At 33.8% G+C, this 22056-nt stretch overlaps 1 protein-coding gene across 5 annotated transcripts in view; it reads right to left on the reverse strand.

The window, feature by feature from the left end:
* Positions 1–1217: 1217 nt before the first annotated feature.
* SHOC2 (SHOC2 leucine rich repeat scaffold protein) overlaps positions 1218–22056 on the reverse strand; it is a 103552-nt gene continuing 82713 nt past the window's right edge. For all 5 annotated transcript variants that reach the window (XM_007173077.3, XM_007173076.3, XM_057530405.1 and 2 more), the window contains 6 exons: positions 17577–17707; positions 12645–12833; positions 7371–7493; positions 5268–5405; positions 4829–4946; positions 1218–3316 (listed from right to left, as the gene is read on the reverse strand). In XM_007173077.3, coding sequence (XP_007173139.1) covers positions 3108–3316; positions 4829–4946; positions 5268–5405; positions 7371–7493; positions 12645–12833; positions 17577–17707 — 908 coding nt within the window. In that variant the 3' untranslated portion in view covers positions 1218–3107. The remainder of the gene's footprint in view (positions 3317–4828; positions 4947–5267; positions 5406–7370; positions 7494–12644; positions 12834–17576; positions 17708–22056) is intronic.

A 22056-nucleotide genomic window follows, 5' to 3' on the forward strand; every position in this document is an offset into this window, starting at 1 on the left:
TAATTTTTAATCATGCAAGAATAACCATATATCCTGGTTTTCCAGACAGTTCTGATGTATGGCTACTGGCCCAACACAACAATTGATAGCCCCCTTTCCATTTCAAAGTGTACCACTTTATACACTTTAACCACGACCCTTTCTTACTGATGAACAATTACAAATTCTGCAAGCTGAAATTTGGACTCGCTATTTATGCATGGCTTAGCAATAACTGAGATGAAAAGCAAAAGTTATAACGAAAGTTATCAGAGAAAGACTAGATAAATTGTGATGTATAACAGTTTATCTACTTTAAATGATTCAGGCTTTACAGTGAGATAAATTAGAAATACGTAATTACATTTATAGAGCTCACTTCAATTGCATTATCCACCTTTTACTAAAAGTACAAATGAATATTTTATGTGTATTTTCTCCTGCAAGAGTTTCTATCTTCTATTGTTTGCATTTGTATCTGTCAAATCCATAAATTACTTAGCATCTCCCGATTCTTTCTGTATGAAATAATCATTTGGGATTTTAAAAGTATTAAACTACCACAAAAGGATTGTTTGACATTGTCAGTTTGCTACTATATATATTAACAAAAAGCAAAGTTTAGAGCAATGTTTTTGCAGTGTAACATTCTATGACATTTTTTATTTACTGAGCCTCACAGAGAAACCAAATTTAAAAAAAAAAAAAAAAAGGACAATTGTTGGACATGGCGATTAGTCCCACTGCAGTTTTAGGAAAATATTAGCTCACATGTAGTCATTCAACAATATCCCTTACTATATTCAAACTACTTAAATATTAAATATCCTGATCGCACAGGATAATTGGGAAATTAGAGTCCATTTTAGTTCTGTGTTAGAAGTAATGAAATTCATGAGTTCTTGCAAGGCGGCAGCCATACATGTGACACGTTTTATGCATCTTAAAAAAATATATGTAATTCCTCAGCTATAGATGGTTTGCCTGTTATATCACTTCTACATGTAGGACTGTGATCACTTTGCATTTCTGCTACAAACTAACATAAATGAAGGTAGGGGAACCAAAATGTTTTAAAAACCATATCTATTTTCATTTTTAAGAAACAATACCCATATTTTTTTCAAAAAAAAAAAAAAGACATTAGGTTACTGCCTTTAAAGTTCAAGTTCCATTATCTTAAGATATAAACACACCTGGATATGAGATTTTTAAAAACCACACATACACACAAGCTCTAGGTAGAGCTGTAATAAACAAATTCCTTTTATAAACACAACTTTAACTGAAAAGCCACAGTAGATGGAAAAAAAGAAGAAAGGATATTACTTGGTAAAATCCAGTGACATCTACAATAGTTTTACAGCACATTTAAGCATTCTACGGTTTTATATCTTTACCTGCCTTCCATTTCTTAGTTGCTCCTTAAAAAATTGCCAATTACGACTACAGGTTGAACCTCAAACTTAGTCCTGATTTTGAGTGCCAGGAAAAGCAAAACAACACTCCAAATTTCTATCTTAATGTTATAACCTTACTTCAAAAATGGTTTTATTTAAAATACAATGCCCATCTAAATGGAAAAAAAAAAGAAAAGAAAACCAAGCAGCAATATGTAATTATACATAATAGTTATTCATTATATGGGAAGTGTTTTTTAGGATGATATCTAGAATGCACTTGCTCTGTGAGTCTCTTCAATAATTAAATCGACTAGACTGACACTATCAAAAGTAAGCATACTGTAATAAGGGGCACACACTTACAATACTGCTAGCCTTAAAAGCAGTAAAGCAAAAGAAAATATACCAAATAGCACATGTGTATCTTACAGAACTTCCACTGAACTATCAATGGCTTCTATGCAATGTGCTCTTTTCCATAACTGTATTAACTACCAAAAAAGGAAAGATGAGATTGAAATCAATGGTACTGAACTGAATTGTTTGAAGCCAGTACTCCACATGTGGGGAAAAGTGCATTTAGTTCAGCAGCAATATAGCACAGTGTGAAGATATTGTGCTTAGACGCAGATATTCCAGAACTGAAAGATGTACAAGGCAAGTCAAGATATAAAACCATAGTACACTGTTAAATAACCTTGAAACATATATATATTGCAGTGTTCAAAGAAAAACATTCATTTCATTGTACAAGGCTAGGGAGAAATCCTTAAAGTTACCTATCGTAGTTTATGATATAATAAATACATATCTATATAGCATTGTATATACATATATAGAATGTGTGTTTATGTGTATCTTTGTCTTTTTTTGCCAAATTATTCTGTTAGTTTTTGTGGATCTGCAACTTTCAGGAATGAAAACTCCTTTACACTACAAGTTTCTGTTCCCCCAAACTTAAGATATTTATACTAGAAAAGGTCTCAATACCCTCCCCCAACAACCCAAAGACTCACTTCAGATATTTTGCTTCACAATTGATCAGAGAAACATAATTAAAGGAATTCTAGAATTTCTGACTGTATCTTTTCACTTTGCCAGTTGTTTCAACAAGCAATTATCTTTTAATATTTAAATCAGCTGATGCAAATTCTTTAGCAGAGGATATAAACTCTAGAGTTCACTGATCAAAACAGAGCAAATCAAAACCAAAAAAAAAAAAAAATCCAGTGATTTACTCTGACTGTAAACAATATATAAAATTCAAATCTCAAATTTCAAAATAAGTTAAAGAAAAATTATACCTTCAGGGCCTATAATACTATAAAGATCTGACAATTGGTAAGGGGAAAATATATATGAAAAGTTGCAACAAAATTGTTTGCCCAGGATTTTTGCTAAGAGAAAGTATATCTAACTATACTACCTCTGGCCCTTAAATTTAATAACTTCATAATTTGTTGGCTAATGTTTTAAGCAAACTGGCATATCATATTACACAACAGAAAACATCCATCAAGTTCAGCAAAGAAAACTTATATAAGCCTTTTGTACAGAATTTAAAAAAATCTAAATGGCTATGATTCCTCTATTAGCAGAAACACATAACGCAGTCTTTATAAATCTGCCAAATATATCAATATCTACATAAATAGATACAGATATAGATATGAAACATTAATGGCAGTCTATTTTCGAACAGTGTGTGGGACCAGCAGATTTGTGTCAGACCATGGCACGATATGGACCCTGCATCTTTAGGAACTGAATGATGAAAGAAGGACCCCCAGCAACAATCTGAGGTGGAAGATGGCTGAGTGGACAGTTCTCAATACTCATGATTGAAAGCTTGCTGCAAAGAGCCAGCTCAAAGGGAAGGCTATGCAGGTTGGGGTTGTCATTCAAATACAGCTCTTCTAGATTCTCCAGTGTACCTGTTTTAAAAAACAAAATTATTATTTTTTAAGAAAATTAATTACTATTTAAAAAGTTCAACTGGGCATGATCCTTATCCTGGGTATTATGCATACTGAACACACATTTCCTTTTACTCTCTTCTCTTAGTTTTAAAACTTTCTACAACTGTGGATCTCAAACGTTCCCACATATTCACATAAACTGGGAAGATTAAAAAAACCATGATGTCCAGGTCACGCTCTAAACCAATTAAATCAGAATCTCTTCCTTTATGGTTGGTTTTCAAGCTTGGAGTTTTTTTGAAAAAACATATACTACATCTCCAGAGACTCTGTTTGGGATAGCTTGGCATTCATGTGTATTTTTTCAAAATTCCAGAGGTAAGTTTATTATACAGTCAGTACCTATATTCACTTTCCTCTTGGAGAAAATGTGATAATCTCTCTTAGTAATAAATTTCTCATGTGAAAGGTTTTTGTTACTTTGTATAAATCTTTCGCTAAGAGAGTTATTACATATTTGACAGTAAGCCAAAAATCAATTTATGTAATCTTTTAAAATTTTTTCTTAGACTGTCTTAGGATACTCATACTTTCTAGGCAAATGTTTCAAGCAATTGCATGAGGCCAGGTGGATAAACATACTAGAAATAAAAGTGTATAGCTGCCTTATGTGTTTCCAATTTTTAAACTTTAAAATTTATAATTATTTGATAGTGGTATGTAGAAAACTAATGAAAAACAACAGTTACTAGGTAATGGATTTGTTCACATTTAAGATTTTATTTATTATGCAGAGCAACTCTGTGAGAAGTTACTATTATCCTTATTTTACAGGTAGGAAACTTGAAGCGTAGGGAGTTTCTGTACCTTATCCAAGCCACAAAACCAATAAGCAGCAGAGCCAGATTTTGAATTGTCTTATTTTACTCCAAAACCATTCTTAACCACTAATCTATAGTGCCTCTGAAACAGCATGGTATAGATGGGAGAATATAATACATGGGATTACTAATTTTAGAATTACTATGTGACCTTAATCAATTAATCCTCTTTGTAAAATGAGGCAATTTACACTGCCTAAAATTTAAGGTGTTTACATTGATAGTATGAAATAATGGATATGAAAACACTTAGAAAATTCTAAAGTACTCTCAAATATTAATATCAATCCTAAAACCTCACAAGGGAAGGTTCTTTCGGCATAAGACACTACTAATTTAATTCAAGCTTGTGTAATTTTTAAATTTGGAAGAAAAATAACTCTTCTAAATTGAGGTTAAATCTACTGAAATATAAGTATGCTAAAACATTGTCAAATATAATATTAACCCTAATACCCCATGAGGAAACCTAATCAAAACCAACCAACCAACCAACCACTACTGGTGTTCTATAAAAAAATCTTGAGCCTGATGTAACCTGATTAAGATGAAAAAAATAGTAGATTTGTTATATTTATCTGAAATACTGCTTGAACACACAAAAGCAAATTATTACCACAAAGTCAAGTATCCAAAGGGTTCATACCAATTTCCTCAGGAAGATGAGTAAGTAGGTTCTCTCCAAGGCCTAGATGTGTAAGATTGGTAAGGTGACCAATACCTCTCGGAAGAGTGGTTAATTGGTTGTTTGTCAAGACTAATTTCTAAAAGATTAACAAAATAAAAGATGGTTACATACATATTTCCTATAACTGATGTAAATTTTAAAAAACTATATCTAAACTACTAAACCAATAAAATAAACATGGAAATTAGATTGGATAATATAAGAATCACTAAATAAGTTTTTCTTTCAAAAAATATCATTTGTTAGGAAGACAAAAGCAGATAGGTTACATGAACATAAAATTCAGCCCTAATGCTATAACAGGAAAATCTATCTGGTCCAAGAATAATGTGCAATTTGGAATGCATTCCAAAAACTTTAATTATATGCCTATAAAATCATCAGGATAATGTTTTACCTGTAAATCCTTCAGATAAGCAATTTCATTTGGCAAGGATTCTAATTTGTTCTCCTCTAGATCCAACTCTCTTAACTTCCTAAGGTTTCCAAGACCATGGGGAAGCTTCTTTAGAAGATTGTTTGATAATATCAGAACCTAAAGAGAAATTTTTGATAATGTTTGACAGCTCACAAAACAGAATTATATATTATCATTGCGTGGCTTAAAATTTATTAAGCAATGCTAATTTTCTAAACAGTGAATATTGAGGGTAATGTTTAATTATATAACAAGACATTAAACTTACTATTCTAAAAAAAAATCACCATAGTTACTGGAAACAAAATAGTTTGATTAAGACAAAACTAATAAAAGCAAAAGAATTTAATTTTAACTAAATTACAAAAAATATAAAATTATTAACTACTTGCACTAAGATTCATACAGTTAATGGTATTTTGATACTGAATAGTTACAAATATGTATCTAATAGGAAATCAATTATTCAAAACTCCTTACAAACCATCATTTAAGGGAGACAACAACTGACTTCTAAACTGCCCGTATCAATCCACTATAGTTATTATTTGTAGAAAATTTATTACATTGCAAGGCATCCTGCAATATCCTGAAGAAGGAAAAAAAAAAAGGTTGAAGAAGATAATAGTCCTTATTCCCAGAGAAGATACAATGGGGGAGGGTTAGGTGGGGAAAAAATACTGGGTACAGGGATAGTGAAAAGAGCACTAAATGGAAAGATCCATATAAAGTTCTGGCTAATTTTTTATGCCCACTTATTTCTCCCTAAGTTATACTACACATAGTGAAGTAAACAGATTCAGTAAGACCAAGAAAATGATATCATTTATTGAGCTATCATTTATTGAGTTTACTACTATTTGCATTGCACTATACTAAATGAAAAATGTGCATTATTGCATTTAATCCTAACTAAAACTTTATGAGGAGAATACTATCATCCCCATTTCACAGCTGAGGAAACTGAAGCTTGGGCATGTTAAATCCATAAATAGAGAGAGTTAAAGTGGAACTGTACCCAGATCTGTTTGGCTTCAAAGCTCCTGCTGTTAACCACTACACCATACTATTTCACCTTACTAAATACAATAATAAAAGAATATAGAAATTAGATTTTTTAAAAACATGAATACAGAGGACATTTTTAGAAATACTTATTTACTATTAGTAAACTTTTTCATCAAAGGGTGAAAATGTTAGGAACTCAAGAGGCAGGAGAAATCATCCTTGACTGAGGAGGTGACAGGAAGATGGATCTTTAATTATGAGAAATAATTTTAAAAGAAAAATTTAAGGGGATGAGAAGAGAGCATACTAGATATTGGGAGCAATAAGACTAAAGGTACAGAGCTAGAAATATGCACACATTGCCAACAAAGAAAATAAATTTAGTTAGTAAATAAAAGAGGAGGTGGGTATTCAGGATGGAAAAGTAGGTCAGAATTACATGAAGGGTTCTGAATTCCCATCTGAGGAACCCATAATTATTTTAGAGGACAATGGTGCAGCATTCTTAAACAGAGCTAAGAAAAAAACTATGTTCTAAAAGATGCTAAGTTTTAGAGACCCTTTCTTTCAAAGATACTTTATAGCATTCAAACCTACCAACTTTTAGTGGGCAAGAGTAATTCAAAAGCATTGAGCCCAGATTAAGTCAATACTTCATCATACTAATAGGGCTGCATGTTTAAGAGAGCACTTAACATTTCTTTTTTTTTTTTCTTTTCTTTTTCTTAACTGATTAAATCTGGACTTTATCTATTTATTTATGGCCATGCTGCATGGCATGTGGGATCTTAGTTCCCAGACCAGGGATGGAACCCATGCCCCCTGCATTGGAAGCACAAGGTTTTAACCACTGGACTGCCAGGGAAGTCCCAAGAGCACTAACATTTCTATTGGGTTGGCCAAAAGGTTTGTTCGGGTTTTTCCGTATCATCTTACAGAAAAACCCAAACGAATGTTTTGGCCAACCCCAGTAATTATGATCTTCACCCACTTAGAAATTGTTTAATTGGAAACTTCACGAGTGAGAAAACTGTGGAAGAGTCTAAGGAGTTCTAGATGCTCTTTTATACTCACCTCAAGAGAAACAAGACCAGACACATCCTCAGGGATCTTTGTGAGCTGATTTGTAGCTAAATTCAATTCTACCATACTGGTCCAAGTTCCAAAATCCAAGGGAAGTGATGTCAACTGATTGTCCTGACAACGACAAAAAGAAGCATTCAAGGTAAAACCACAAAAACAAAGCTCCATATGTACCTCCCTATAGAAAGAGAATTCTTAAACAGAAAAAGTCATTCCCTTTTTTGATGTCTAAATATATTGGATGGGCCAAAAAGCGCCTTTGGTTTTCTAAGTAAAATTAAAAGACACATTTTTTCATTTTCACCAAGAACTTTATTGAACAACGTATTCACCCTTTCGTTCCACTACGTTCTGCCATTTTTCAGGCAACTTCATAATTCCATCTTCCCAAAACTTTTTATCTTTTTGAGCAAAGAACTGGTCCAGGTGCCTTTTACAGTCTTCCAGGGAATTGAAATTTTTCCCATTAAGAGAATTCTGTAAAGACCGAAATAAATGGGAACCCAAAGGTGCAATGTCTGGTGAATACAGCAGATTAATCAGAACTTCCCAGCCAAGCTGTAACAGCTTTTGCCTGGTCATCAAAGAAACACGCAGTCTTGCGTTATCCTGATGGAAGATTATGCGTTTTCTGTTGACTAATTCTAGACGCTTTTCGTCAAGTGCCGCTTTCAGTGGGTCTACTTGGGAGCAGTACTTGTTGGAATTAATCATTTGGTTTTCCAAAAGGAGCTCATAATAGAGGACTCCCTTCCAATCCCACCATATACACAACATCATCTTCTTTGGATGAAGACCAGCCTTTGGTGTGGTTGGTGGTGGTTCATTTCACTTGTCCCATGACCTCTTCCATTCCACACTGCTGTACAGTATCCACTTTTCATCACCCGTCACAATTTGTTTTAAAAAGGGAACATTTTCATTACGTTTCAGTAGAGAATCGCATGTGGAAATACGGTCAAGAAGGTTTTTTCGCCTAACTTATGTGGAACCCAAACATCAAAGCGATTAACATAACCAAGCTGGTGCAAATTATTTTCAATGCGTGATCTGGATATTCTGAGTATGTCAGCTATCTCCCGCATAATATAACGTTCATTGTTCTCAATTATTGTTTCAATTTGATCGTTATCAACTTCAACTGGTCTACCTGACCGTGGAGCATCGTCCAGCAAGAAACCTCCGGCATGAAACTTCGCAAACCACTTTTGACAGGTTCAATCAGTCACGGCACCTTCTCCATACACTGAACAAATCTTTTTTTTGTATTTCAGTTGCGTTTTTACCTTTCTTGAAATAATAAAGCATAATATGCCAAAAATGTTGCTTTTTTCTTCCATCTTCAATATTAAAATGGCTACACAAAGATTCACCAATTTTGATAAGTCTTTCTTTAAATGCACGCTGATATGACAGCTGTCACATACAATCTAACAAAATTGTTTTGAATGAAGTTAAAGACAATTAAGTGCTACTAGAGCCATCTTACGGAAAAAACTGAACGAACCCTTTGGCCCACCCAGTAGAAAGAAAAGAAAAGGAACAAAAACTCTAAGCCTCCAAAGTTCTTCAAACAGTAATTAGGTTTTTATTTTTAAGTCTAAACTAGAAGTTTGTTCCCTATGCGATTATCTGTGTTGGATATGGAAAAATACACTATACAGATGAACAATTGAGATTTCAAAGGTCCCAGTGATAAATATAATGTTTTCCTCACTTCACAGTAATGTATAGAAATCACTGAATAAAATCTGAATGTTCATGAGCACAGTGGAAGAAGAAATATCTAACTATAGCCGACAAGGAATCCAGATAAGCTCAGCAATTCTAGAGATGCTGAACAATAAAGTAGGAGAGGAAAAAAGTTGTAATAAGACAGCAAATTAAATCATTAAAACACTAAGTATCCATGATTTTACTTTAAAAATCCATACGAGAAGATGGTAAAAACATACTTATCATTAAATAATAAAAACAAATGATGAAACACAGTGATTCTAATTTTATTTAAAAATTAGATATAGCTATACACAGAAAAAATAGTGAAATACATGCCAGTGATTCACTAGTTTTTTTCCCCGCTTCCTCATATTCACTTATAAAACAACTCTTACCACACTGTTGTGTGCTCGGGGTATTTTGGTACTGAGATGGGACCATCAGTATTCCCTGTCCCAGCTGGGTATCAATGATATATGCCGATTTATTAACAGCAGTGGAATTTTAAAATTTTATCTCCTTTTTTGTTCATCTGTATTTAAAATTTTTTCTGCAATGTACATTAATTACTGATCTCATTTTACACAAAATTATCCGTAAGAGAAATCTCAAGTAGAGAACATCCATTTGAAAGCCAAGTTTTTCTTTTATTATAATATTTAAACTTATTACCTATTTAAACTTCTTATCTACCTATGCCCAAACTACGGATAGTTATTAGCACGATAAAGTATTTTCATTAAAAAAATTTACTACTGATGCTTATGTGAGGAGGAGAATGTCAGGCATCATTTTGACTTCTTTCAAGAAAAAGTTTTGTTAACCATTTGTCTCAATTTTGAAGAAAAATTAATTTCAAAGCTCTATGCAAAGTTTTTATCATTTCACTGAAAACAGCAAGCTTTTCCAAGCTAACATATTACAATAACATAATATCCATAAAAATGTTTAACCAAATGGGACTTCCCTGGTGGCGCAGTGGTTAAGAATCCGCCTGCCAATGCAGTGGACAAGGGTTTGAGCCCTGGTCCGGGAAGATCCCACATGCTGCGGAGCAACTAAGCCCGTGTGCCACAACTACTGAGTCTGTGCTCTAGAGCCTGTGAGCCACAACTACTGAGCTCACGTGCTGCAACTACTGAAGCCTGTGCACCTAGAGCCCATGCTCCACAACAAGAGAAGCCACTGCAATGAGAAGCCCGCGCACCACATCAAAGAGTAGCCCCCGCTCGCTGCAACTAGAGAAAGCCCGCGTGCAGCAACGAAGACCCAATGCAGCCAAAAATAAATAAATGAATAAATTTATTTTAAAGAAAATGTTTAACCAAATGAATACCTGGACTGCTGTCTAAGCCTCGTATTACAAATTGAACATTCAGAACTCATGCCATTACCACTGGTAAACCTCATATAACCAGACTCGTTAAGAGTATATTTTACTTGTTTAAGATTATAAGACTATTTTGAACTTCCACTGGTTTACTTATTATATACTTCCAAACAATTATAAAAGATACATATACTTATGAAGAAGTATACAAAGAATTAAAAATTATACAATTAGACTGTAGTTTAAAGAACCACAATTATTTTGAAATGGTTCATCAAAGACAAAAGGATGTAGTATGATACAATATAAAGAACACTATACCTGAAAGCAGGAAATCTAGGCTTCCTGGATTCCTACCTCAGCCATGAATTAGTTATGTGGCCAATAATTATTACCTGTGGGCCTAAAGTTTGTTCACTACAAATTCAATCACTGGACAAATCATTTTTCATTTCTTTCCTCCTTTTGCAATAAAATTCCCTTTTCTGATTACAAATGTGAAACTCATTCACTGTAGAGAATACAGGCAAGTAAAAAGAAACTAAAAATCACCCGTTAGGAGAAAATATTTGCAAATCATCTATCTGACAAGGGGTTAACATCCAAAATATATAAAGAACTCATACAACTCAACAGCAAAAAAAAACCCAAACAATCCAATTAAAAAATGAGCACAGGATCTGAACAGACATTTTTCCAAAGAAGACATACAGATGGCCAACAGGTACATGAAAATGTACTCAATATCACTAATTATCAGGGAAATGCAAATCAAAACCATAATGAGATATCACTTCACTGCTGTCAGAATGGCTATTATCAAAAAGACAAGAAACAACAAGTGTTGGTGAGAATGTGGAGAAAAAGGAATCCTTCTGCACTGTTGGTGGGAATGTAAATTGGTGCAGTCCCTATGGAAAACAGTATGGAGGTTCCTCAAAAAATTAAAAAGAGAATTACCATATGATCCAGCATTTCTACTCCAATGTATTTACCCAAAGAAAACAGAAACACTAACTCAAAAAGAAATATGCACCTTATGTTCACTGCAACATTATTTACAACAGCCAAGATATGGAAACAACCTAAGTGTCCACCAATGAATCAATGGATAAAAAAGATGTGGTATATATATTCAATGGAATACTATCCAGTCATAAAAAAGTATAAAAATCTTGCCATTTGTGAGGACATGGATGGACTTTGAGGGCATTATGCTAAATGAAATAAGTCAGACAAAGAAAGAAAAATACCGTATGATCTCACTTATATGTGGAATCTAAAAAAAAAAACAAACAACAGCAATAACAAAAACCAAGCTCAGAGAGAAAAAGAACATATTGGTGGTTGCCAGAGGCAGGGGGTAGAGGGTAGATGAAATGGATGAAGAGTCAAAAGTACAGCATGGTGATTATAGTTAATAATATTGTATTGCATATTTGAAAGTTGATGAGAGAGTAAATCTTAAAAGTTCTCACCACAAGAAAAAAACATTCTGTAACTATGTATGGTGATGGATTTTAACTAGACCTACTGGGGTGATCATTTAACAATATATACAAATATTGAATCATTATGTTGTACATCTGAAACTAATATAATGTTGGAGGTCAATTATACCTCAATAAAAAGAAAAAGATAAAAAAAAGAGATCACCCATAAATAATTCTGATATTCAAAGATAAACAGTATATTTTAGTAAACACTGGCTATATGTATGCATATAAATCTATAGATATTTAATATGTAATTGAACACATTAAAAACAGCTTTTAAAAACAATGTGTACAAACAGAATCTTTTCATGCTTAACTTTTTCCTACTTAATAAATTGATATTATTTCAACTGGTATTTAATATTCTTCTAAACTAGAGTATTATTTGTAATTGCTTCATATTATTTCACTGAAGATATAGTACTTTTAAGAAATGAAATCCCTATTAATTTCAATAAGTTGGTACCAGTTAAATGAAAAGCTCTGCAATAAATATCCCTACAACTATGCTGTTATGGATATTCATGATTATTCAAATTGCTAAGGATATTGCATGGTTCTAAGCTATTTGTTGTCTAACACAAATTGTCCTGAAGTATCCTTATTATCAGTTTAGATTCCCATCAGCAAGAAGCAAGTACCCATTCTGATAGATAAACCATAAATATTAGAAGTACTAGTCATAGTAGTTATTTTCCCCTCATACAAATAGAGGCTTACCTTCATATTCAGCTTACTTAATACTTTTGCTCTGGAGAAAATTCCAAATGGGATTTTGTTGATTCGATTGTGTTCCATGTTGAGGGAATAGATGGTGGAAAACTGAGATGGACCACCTACTGGATATAACTGGAAGCAGTTTCTAGCTAAGGTCAAACTATTCAGTTTCACAAGACTTGATAAAAGACTCTGTAAAAAAAAAAATGAAATAAACATAAGAATTAGAACTGTAACAAGACTTATTCTGTAGAGTACAGAGCAGCAGTCCCAAACAAATGCCTCAAAGGGCCTTGCAGGTAACAAATGACAGAGACTGGATGGACCGGTTCTGTGATGCCTCATCTAGAGGAAAGTCACTCACTACTCAGCTCTAGCTAACTGTTGCCTTGCAGGAATGTGGAGCCAATGTAGTCAGATTTCCAGACTTTACAAAGAAACACGAAATTCATTTACTTATATTAAATCTCCGATTTTTATTCTTTGGCTTTAATTTATTTAAAATACTCTACAGGGTAAAGAAAATATGTCTGTGGGTAAGAGGTGCTTCATGAGTGGCTAGTTTTAGACCTCTATAAAAGCGGAAACGTTGGTATCAGACAGTCCTGGGTCTGAGTCCTGACTCTGCCATCTGCTATGTGATCAATCCTATCCAGGTCTTAGTTAAGTACCTATCTCTAAATTATTATTAAGGTTAATATAATGCTTGGCACAGAGTAAGGTGTCATTCAGTAATTTAAATGTTCCTTTTAGGAATATTAAACTCAGAAGATAATATACTTCCTCATATTATATAATATATTGCTTTTCCATACAGTAAATTTCTGAGGGAATATACATCTACCAAACAAGTATTTACTTAGCATATAATCCCATATTCCCTCTTACTTCAGTCTCCTACCATGTAACCAGTGTTAGGTACTATAAAAGAATCTCTGCCATTAAGAAGACTAAATCCCACTAAGAGAAATAAAGCACACAGACAGGAAAAAGAAAATAATATATAACTGTATATAATCAGTAACAAAGTATACAGAATAGGCTCTTGCTATTCAAAGTCTGGCTCAAGGAAGAGCAGCATCAGAATCCCCTGAGAGCGTGCTAGAAATGAGGACTCTTAGGCCCCACTCCTAGAGAATCATAATGTGAGTCTTAAGATTCCCAGGTGCTTTGTATGCTCATTAATGTTTCAGAAACACTGGTACAGGCTATAAAATAGTTTTATATCCTGGCCCTATCTTTTAGTAGCTTGTGACTCTGGGCAAGTTATTTCTCTGAACACTGGTTTTATTCATTTGTAAATTAATGATGCCTTATTTTATAGGCTATCATAGAGTTTTTTTTAAGAAATAAAAATATATAAATAGCTTTAAAATACCTCGCATTATAATAAGTGCTCAAATTTTAAGTCACTTCTTTATTTAAATTCAAAGAAAAGAAGAAATACTGGAATAACTAGAAAAGCAGGAAGAAGGCTGAGAGTGTGCCAGATCTTAAGGGATGAAAAAAATTTTTTAATACTCAGAGAAGCAGAAGAAAATATTCTGGATTGATGTAAAGGCCCAAGCAAGGAGAATACAAACATTGTGAGGTGTGTGTTTTAAATAATGTTCAAATTTTGGCTATCTACCATGAGGAAACTGAAGACTTAGTACCTGAAGTGTCAGCTGTGATTTGCAAGGCCCACTGAAGGAAAAAAATAACTATATAAGTGAAGTTATAATTAGTGAACTGAACTGAAACTTGTCCTTTATGATGAACATGAATAAGCTACTCAACATTTGTCAATTGCTATACACAGAAAAAAGAAAGAATACAGAAAGAGAAAACTTTCATGGCAGTCAATTCGGGGAAAATGTCTACATCCTACTTCACTGTAAATAAAGGAGTTCTATTGAGTCTCACAGCAATAATGTTATTTTTATTATTCTTAGAGCTGACTTACTTTATTGAATTGATATTCTTTTATGAAAAAATGTTAACACCTGAGGATATTTGAAAAGGGGCAACAAGAATGCAGCTCTCCAACCTTTCCATTCTTAGGTCATACTATGAAGCTTTGGGGTTGTTTATCATTGCTTTAGAGTCAGACACATCTGGGTTCCCATCTCACATCTTCTACTTACTAGCCCTGTGATCTTTGGTGAATTAATTAGATAATATATCTCTCACCATATTTCCAGAAAAAGTATTTAAGCGTGACAAATTTGGCCAAAAACGTGACTTCTCTTAAGTCTTATTTCCCTATTTGATGAGACTACCCCAATAACTAGTAGGATTATAGTGAAGATTTAAATGGAATAATACATGTAGAGCTCCTAGCCTTATGCCTTGAGTATATGTGCTTAAATTCATTAAGTTCTTTCTCCTTTTGTGTTTATGTCTACATTAAAACTAGTCCATTTTCAGACAGTCTTCAAATGGAAAAGTATATAGTCATTTTGCCAGCTCTGATTTCAGCAATATAATGAGCCCCCAGTGAAAACCACTTTCCTGATTTTTCTTGCCAGCTTGAACGTCTAAGTGCTGTTTAATGGATTTTATTATTTTTCTTATTGTGATTATAAACGCAGATAATTACACATTTGCATTAAGAATACACTACTTCCAAAGCACATAGACTACTTTTAAATAAAACTTAATATTTTCCAATATTTGAACAAGGCCAATCAAGGATTTCCCCCATAGCTTCTCTATCTGAAAACGGGCCTGTTTAAATACACATACACCCTTTCTTCCACAGCCAGACTGAACAGAGCTGTCTTCTTTATAATTCTCTTATCAAAAATAAATCCTGACTTATTTCAGTAACAAAATATTATATATGAAAGTACTTAGCACATGTCTTTATCCTAAGAGGTTTCCAATAATTATGTTTCCCTTCAGTGACAATAAGACTGGATATGTAAATAAATGTTAAAATTTCTCACTTGGTGAAACTGATATACACCCAGTCTTTATATTTAGGCATATTGACATTGTAAAAGCAGTCAGTCTTACTTAAGCTCACAAATCACATCCTAAAATAATCCCAACAAGGTCTAATTAATATGCTAATTATTCCCTTATTATGGATATGAATCACTGTTAGAAAGAGGATGACGTTAAACAGTAGAACCTCACCCATTCTGATGCCTGTAAATTACCACCATCACAGAAATTAAAAAATCCAAACAGTCTAGAATGTCAATATTATGACATAGTATGAGTGTGTTTCATGTTTGGTAATTGCAATCATTGTTGCTTTTGTTGTGGTCATCCATGTACAATGCTTGGTGTCAGTCTATTTATCTCTTGTAAAAATAAAATACAGTGTGTGTGTGTGAGAAAAAAAAAAAAAAATCCAAACAGTCTAACTGTCAGGGCGATATCTACAATCTGTGGATTCTAATCCTTATCCCACTTAAACTACTACTAACAATAGTACTCTTTTGCCACAGGTGATATACTGTCATAGTAGTTTTAGTGAAACTGGTCCAGACTAGAAACTACAATCCTGGGAAACTCATTTTTGTACTCTGACCAAGTTTTTTCTGAAAACACAAGCATCTAGATTAATAGGAACCAAATTAATAGATGCTACTTTATCTTTGTATGCCTAAGAAACAAATCAATTAAAAAAATTTATTTGATAAACTAATTGCTACAAACCTAGAGCTTCACCTACTCAAATTGTTCATTATAAATCAAAGCATATATCTGAAAAACATTCATCCAAAGCACCTTTGTTCTTAATTCAAATACACATACACACACACAGAGTTGGGAAAATTAGTAATAATCTAAACATAATAGGGTTACTTATATAGTTTTAATTATTAGAAAAAAAAGACTTTGCAAAGTTCAATCAATCCATAACTCCACAATTCCATTCTTTTGCTTGTTAGAATACTACAGTAAGATATTATGCTTGAATAACTACAAGCAAACTTACTAGTTGTTGGGTATGCTAAAACAGCAGGTAGCAAAAGAAGAAATGGCAAGAGTAAAAAATAATAAAGTTGAGAAAGACAATTTAAAAAAGAATATTGCATCTTGCCCAATTAATCTCTAGGCAAAAGAAGTGAAAATATTTTTCTAACAGAACCAACAAAACCCAAATTAAAAATAATGTGTTAAAAAAATAGCAGGGCTTCCCTGGTGGCGCAGTGGTTAAGAATCTGCCTGCCAATGCGGGGCACATGGGTTCGAGCCCTGGTCTGGGAAGATCCCACATGCCGCGGAGCAACTAAGCCCGTGAGCCACAACTACTGAGCCTGCGTGTCTGGAGCCTGTGCTCCGCAACAAGAGAGGCCGCGACAGAGAGAGGCCCGCGCACCGCGATGAAGAGTGGCCCCCGCTCGCCACAACTGGAGAAAGCCCTCACACAGAAACGAAGACCCAACACAGCCAAAAATAAATATAAGTAAATAAATTTAAAAAAAAAATAGCAGATTCTGGTGACTGGTATATGCTAAACAGGCTTTAATGTTATTGTATAAGCAGGATAATAATTTGGGTCACAGGCATGTTGCAGCTCATATTAACCTGGATAATAAGTAGTGTATTCTATGTAGTCATTCTTTTACCATCTTTCTACAATATCTTTTTTCTTTTATAACTGAACTGGGTGGGGAAGCTGAGTTTTAAAACCAGCCATACAACTTCTCCTTAATGGCTTTTACTGTCAAGTCCCAAATGACATGAGAAAGATTTACATGGTGCTAAAGCGGAAAGTAGCACACTGATTTTCCACCTTCCTTTCTGTTCCTATAATCATATCTACTCTTTCTTTTTTGGAATTTTTATCTTAGTGGTGGGCTATATGTCCATAGCATACCCATTATTTAAGCAATTTCAATCATCATATTATTTACCCAGCTGTCAAGATTGACTAGTTTTCCCTTCATTATCTTGCAGACTTGTTTCAAGAGTTTACTGTAATCCACCTCTTACCTCTGGTAAAGTAGAAATGTTATTGTTCTCTAAATTTAATTCTTCAAGTGCACTGCATTTTGCCAATGATCTGGGTATTGCTGACAGTCTGTTGTATCTCAGACCAAGACGACTTAAACTGGACAGGTTTCCTGTGAACACACAAAAAAATGGAATTTTTTTTAATCCGATAAGCCTGTCACTGTCCCAGGCTATCAACCAGTATTTATGAATTACTCTGAAGCACTATTTCAGCAAGATCCTTAACTTTTTGTACCAAGAAACTGCACACTACACTCTGTCAATTAGGATGAAATTGAAACCACTTTTCTGCCCTCTTAGAGAAATAATGAAATGCACAGCTATAAGTCAATCTTTAAAATCAATTATTGGAAAGTATTGTCACACTTTAATAAAAAATTAACCTTTAGATAAGGCCTAATTGAATAATATCAAAGTAGTAAATACTTTAAATTTATAATAGTTAATCCCATTTGTATCTGTGTGATGGTGATCCAATATAGAACAAGTGGCTATATATAAAAATGTACATGTAATTTTGAAGAAAAAATCTCCAAATTTCTAAAACAGTATTATTTAAAATATAAGACGCACAATTATTTTGTGAGATCAGAAAGGTTCAATATTTTCCATGAATTTAAATATAAACATTCCAAAATTTCTCTAAAAAGTTGACCTGATGGTAAAAAAATTTCTCAAAATAATTTTTTACAAACAAAAGTGAAAGTTATAGTCTTATTATCTAAACATATCCAGCTTGAGCATATCAGCCACTATTGAATACCTAAAATAAGCAAAGCAGAAAAATAGACATTTTCTACTTTTATTGCCAAGACCCATGGCAAGCTACATGTAAGCTACATGGATGAATATGATGATATCTGCTATCATAGAAGGTTTAAATCAAATTTAATTCCCCAAACAATGTACATCAGAAAATAAGTTCATTTTGATAGCAAAAAAGATAAGAGTAATGAGAATTTAGTTCAATGTATTTCTTTGCCATGACTGGTTAATTTCTTTTCTGATTCCACATTGCAATTGTTGCTATAACATTTTTAGTTGGGCTAGGTTAAAATGTTAAATGTAGCCTCTAGTTTTAAATTAAACAGTATTACCAGTATTAGAAATTATAGGCATACTTCATTTTACTGTAATTTCTTTATTGTGCTTCACAGATACTGCAACTTTACGTATTGAAGGTTTGTGGCAACCGTGCATTGAACAAGTCTATTGGTGCCATTTTTCCAACATCATTTGCTCACTTAATGTCTCTGTGTCCCATTTTAGTAATTTTTGCTATATTTCAAACTTTTCCATTATTACTATACTTGTTATGGTGATCTATGACCAGTGATCTTTGATGTTACTAGTGTAATTGTTTTGGGGTGCCACGAACTGCACCCATTTAAGACGGTGAACTTAATTGATAAATGCTGTGTGTATTCTGTCTGCTCCACTGACCAGCTGCTTCCCTGTCTCTCTCCCTCTCCCCTGAGATACAACAATATTGAAATTAGGCCAATAATAACCCTACAGTGACCTCTAACCAAGTGAACATTAGAGTCGCATGTCTTGCACTTTAAATAAAAAGCTAGAAATGATTAAGCTTAGTGAGAAAGGCATGTGGACAGCTAGGTTGAAAGCTAGGCCTCTTGAGCCAGTCAGTCAAGTTGTGAATGCAAAGGAAAAGTTCTTGAAGGAAATTAAAAGAGCTACTGTAGTGAACACGTGAATGATAGAAAAGGAAAACAGCCTTATTGCTGAAGTAAAGAACGTTTTAGTGGTCCAGATAGAAGATCAAACCAGCCACTACATTCCCTTAAGCCAAAGCCTAATTCAGAGCAAGGCCCTAACTCTGTTCAATTCTATGAAGGCTGAGAGAGGTGAGAAAGCTGCAGAAGAAAAGTTAGAAACTAACTGAGGTTGGTTCATGAGGTTTAAGAAAAGGGATGGCTCTCCATACATAAAAGTACAAGGTGAAGCAGCAAGTGCTTAAGTAGAAGCTGTAGCAAGTCATCCAGAAGACGCAGCTAAGATAATTAATGAAGGCGGCTACACTAAACAAGGTTTTCAATGTAGACAAAAACAGCCTTATATTGAAGATGCCATTTAGAACTTTCACAGCTATAGAGAAGTCTATGCTTGGCTTCAATGCTTGACTTCAAAGCTTCAGACAGGCTGACTCTCTAGACTTCTAGAATTAGAAGTGGAGCCTGAAGATGTGACTGAATTGCTGCAATCTTATGATAAAACTTTTAACAGATGAGGCACTGCTTCTTACAGATGAACAAAGAAAGTGGTTTCTGGAGGTGGAACCTACTCTCGGTAAAGATGCTGTGAAGATTGTTGAAATGACAACAAAGGATTTAGAATATTACATAAGCTTTCTTTGATAAAGCAGCGGCAGGGGTTTGAGAGAACAGACTCCAATTTTGAAAGAAGCTCTATTGTGGGAAAAATGCTATTACATACCATTACATGCTGCAGGAAAGGAAAAGTCAGTCAATGCAGCAAACTTTATGTGGTTTAAGAAACTGCCACATCCACCTAACCTTCAGCAGCCACCACCCTGATCAGTCAGCAGCCATGAGGACCAAGGCAAGACCCTTAAGGCTCAGATGATGGTTAGTACTTTTTATCAATAAACTATTTTTAATTAAGGTTTGTACATTTTTTAGACATAATGCTATTGCACACTTAATAGACTACAGTACTGTATGAACATAACTTTTATATGCACTGGGAAACAAAAAATTTGTGTGATGCTTTATCGTGATATTCGCTTTGTTGTGCTGGTCTGGGATGGAATCTGTAATGTCTCCAAGGTATGCCTGTATAGAAGTGGATGCCTGTGTCACACTTAACTTTTTGGAGATAAATATTTTGATGCCTTTCAACTTTCAGCAACTTTCTGATGTTTCTCCATTTCTTTCTTTTTGCTTTGACCATTTTTCAAAAAGTTGTTGTATGAATAATTTTCTTTCTTAGATATGTCTAACATTACTCCAATATTTACAGAAAATATATATTAGCTTATAGAATAAGTTAAGCCTTAAAACCTAGGAGGGCAGTCACCATGCCTCATATTCCTTATCCTGTTATACTCATTTTCATCCTTCCCTTTTGCTGAAAAAAACAGTGATCAAGGTTCTAAGAAATGGCTAAATGGAGCTAATTTTTACCCTTTACATTTTCAAGAGTTAGTATTGCTATCAAAAATATTCTGGGGACTTCCGTGGTGGTCCAGTGGTTAAGACTCTGCGCTCCCAGTGCAGGGGGTCCATGTTCGATCCCTGGTCAGGGAACTAGATCCTGCATGCCACAACTAAAGATCCCACATGCCGCAACTAAAGATCCCACATGCCACAATGAAGACCCGGGTGCAGCCAAATAAGTAAATATTTTAAAAAATACTATGATAATTCTATACCATAAGTCTAGCCAACTATAATGCGAAAAAAACCTTAGCAACCATTTCAATTCCTGCAATTAGAACTATTACAGAGGTATGCTATGCTCAATTTATATTACTTTCTTATAACAGTGCTTGGAAAGTGGGCCGAGAGTTTGCTAGTTATGATTAATTAAGATTCCAACAGGCAGAAAACTGAATTAAAAAGCAACAATAAAAACTATGACTTAGCAAAGACAAGTTAATTTTGCCTTTAAAGTGTTTCCTAAATTAACTAAGGATGCTTCACTAGTATCTTTCTGATGACACTCCAGTGAGATGTATCAAATTTGGAAGGGGAGAAAAAACAAACAAGCAGAGGGCTGGGTCACTTTCCAAAGCTCCAGAGAATTTAGAGATCAGAAATAAGGGCAAGAATAATATTTACTATTGTTGTCAATACACTGTGACATTGAATATGATACAAATGTTACTTAGAAGTTGGGTTGGCAAAAAATAATCTGCTTTATGATGAAGTATGTTAATTATAGTCATGTTTCTAACAGCAAAAAATGGGGACAACCTATATGTTCAAGAATAGATGAATAATTATTTAAATTGAAGGCACCACAGTGTAATACAAAAAACAAAGGATATTATATTATCTATGTGATCCTGGGCAAGTTATTTAACAGTCTATCTCCTCACTCATAAAGTGGGGAAAATGCCACCTATCCGACAGGGTTACTCTAAGGATTAAATACAATGTGTGTAAGATACTTAGCACAATGACTGATACCTAACAGATCTTCAAAACATGATTTTATTCTATGGTATTTCTATATTGTTACATTCTGTACCTATTAAAATTATGCTACAAAAATCTTTAAGATGTGAAAGACTAAGTTATGATATTAAATGAAAAAAGCCAGATAACAAAATCATGTGTTTTGTATTATCTCAACATTGTAAAAAACACATGCATGCAAAAAGAATGCGGAAAAACACATAAAAACTAACAGTTGGGGGCTTCCCTGGTGGCGCAGTGGTTGAGAATCTGCCTGCTAATGCAGGAGACACGGGTTC

Source organism: Balaenoptera acutorostrata, chromosome 16 (genome assembly GCF_949987535.1).
Source record: "Balaenoptera acutorostrata chromosome 16, mBalAcu1.1, whole genome shotgun sequence".
In the NCBI taxonomy this organism is placed as follows: Eukaryota; Metazoa; Chordata; class Mammalia; order Artiodactyla; family Balaenopteridae; genus Balaenoptera; species Balaenoptera acutorostrata.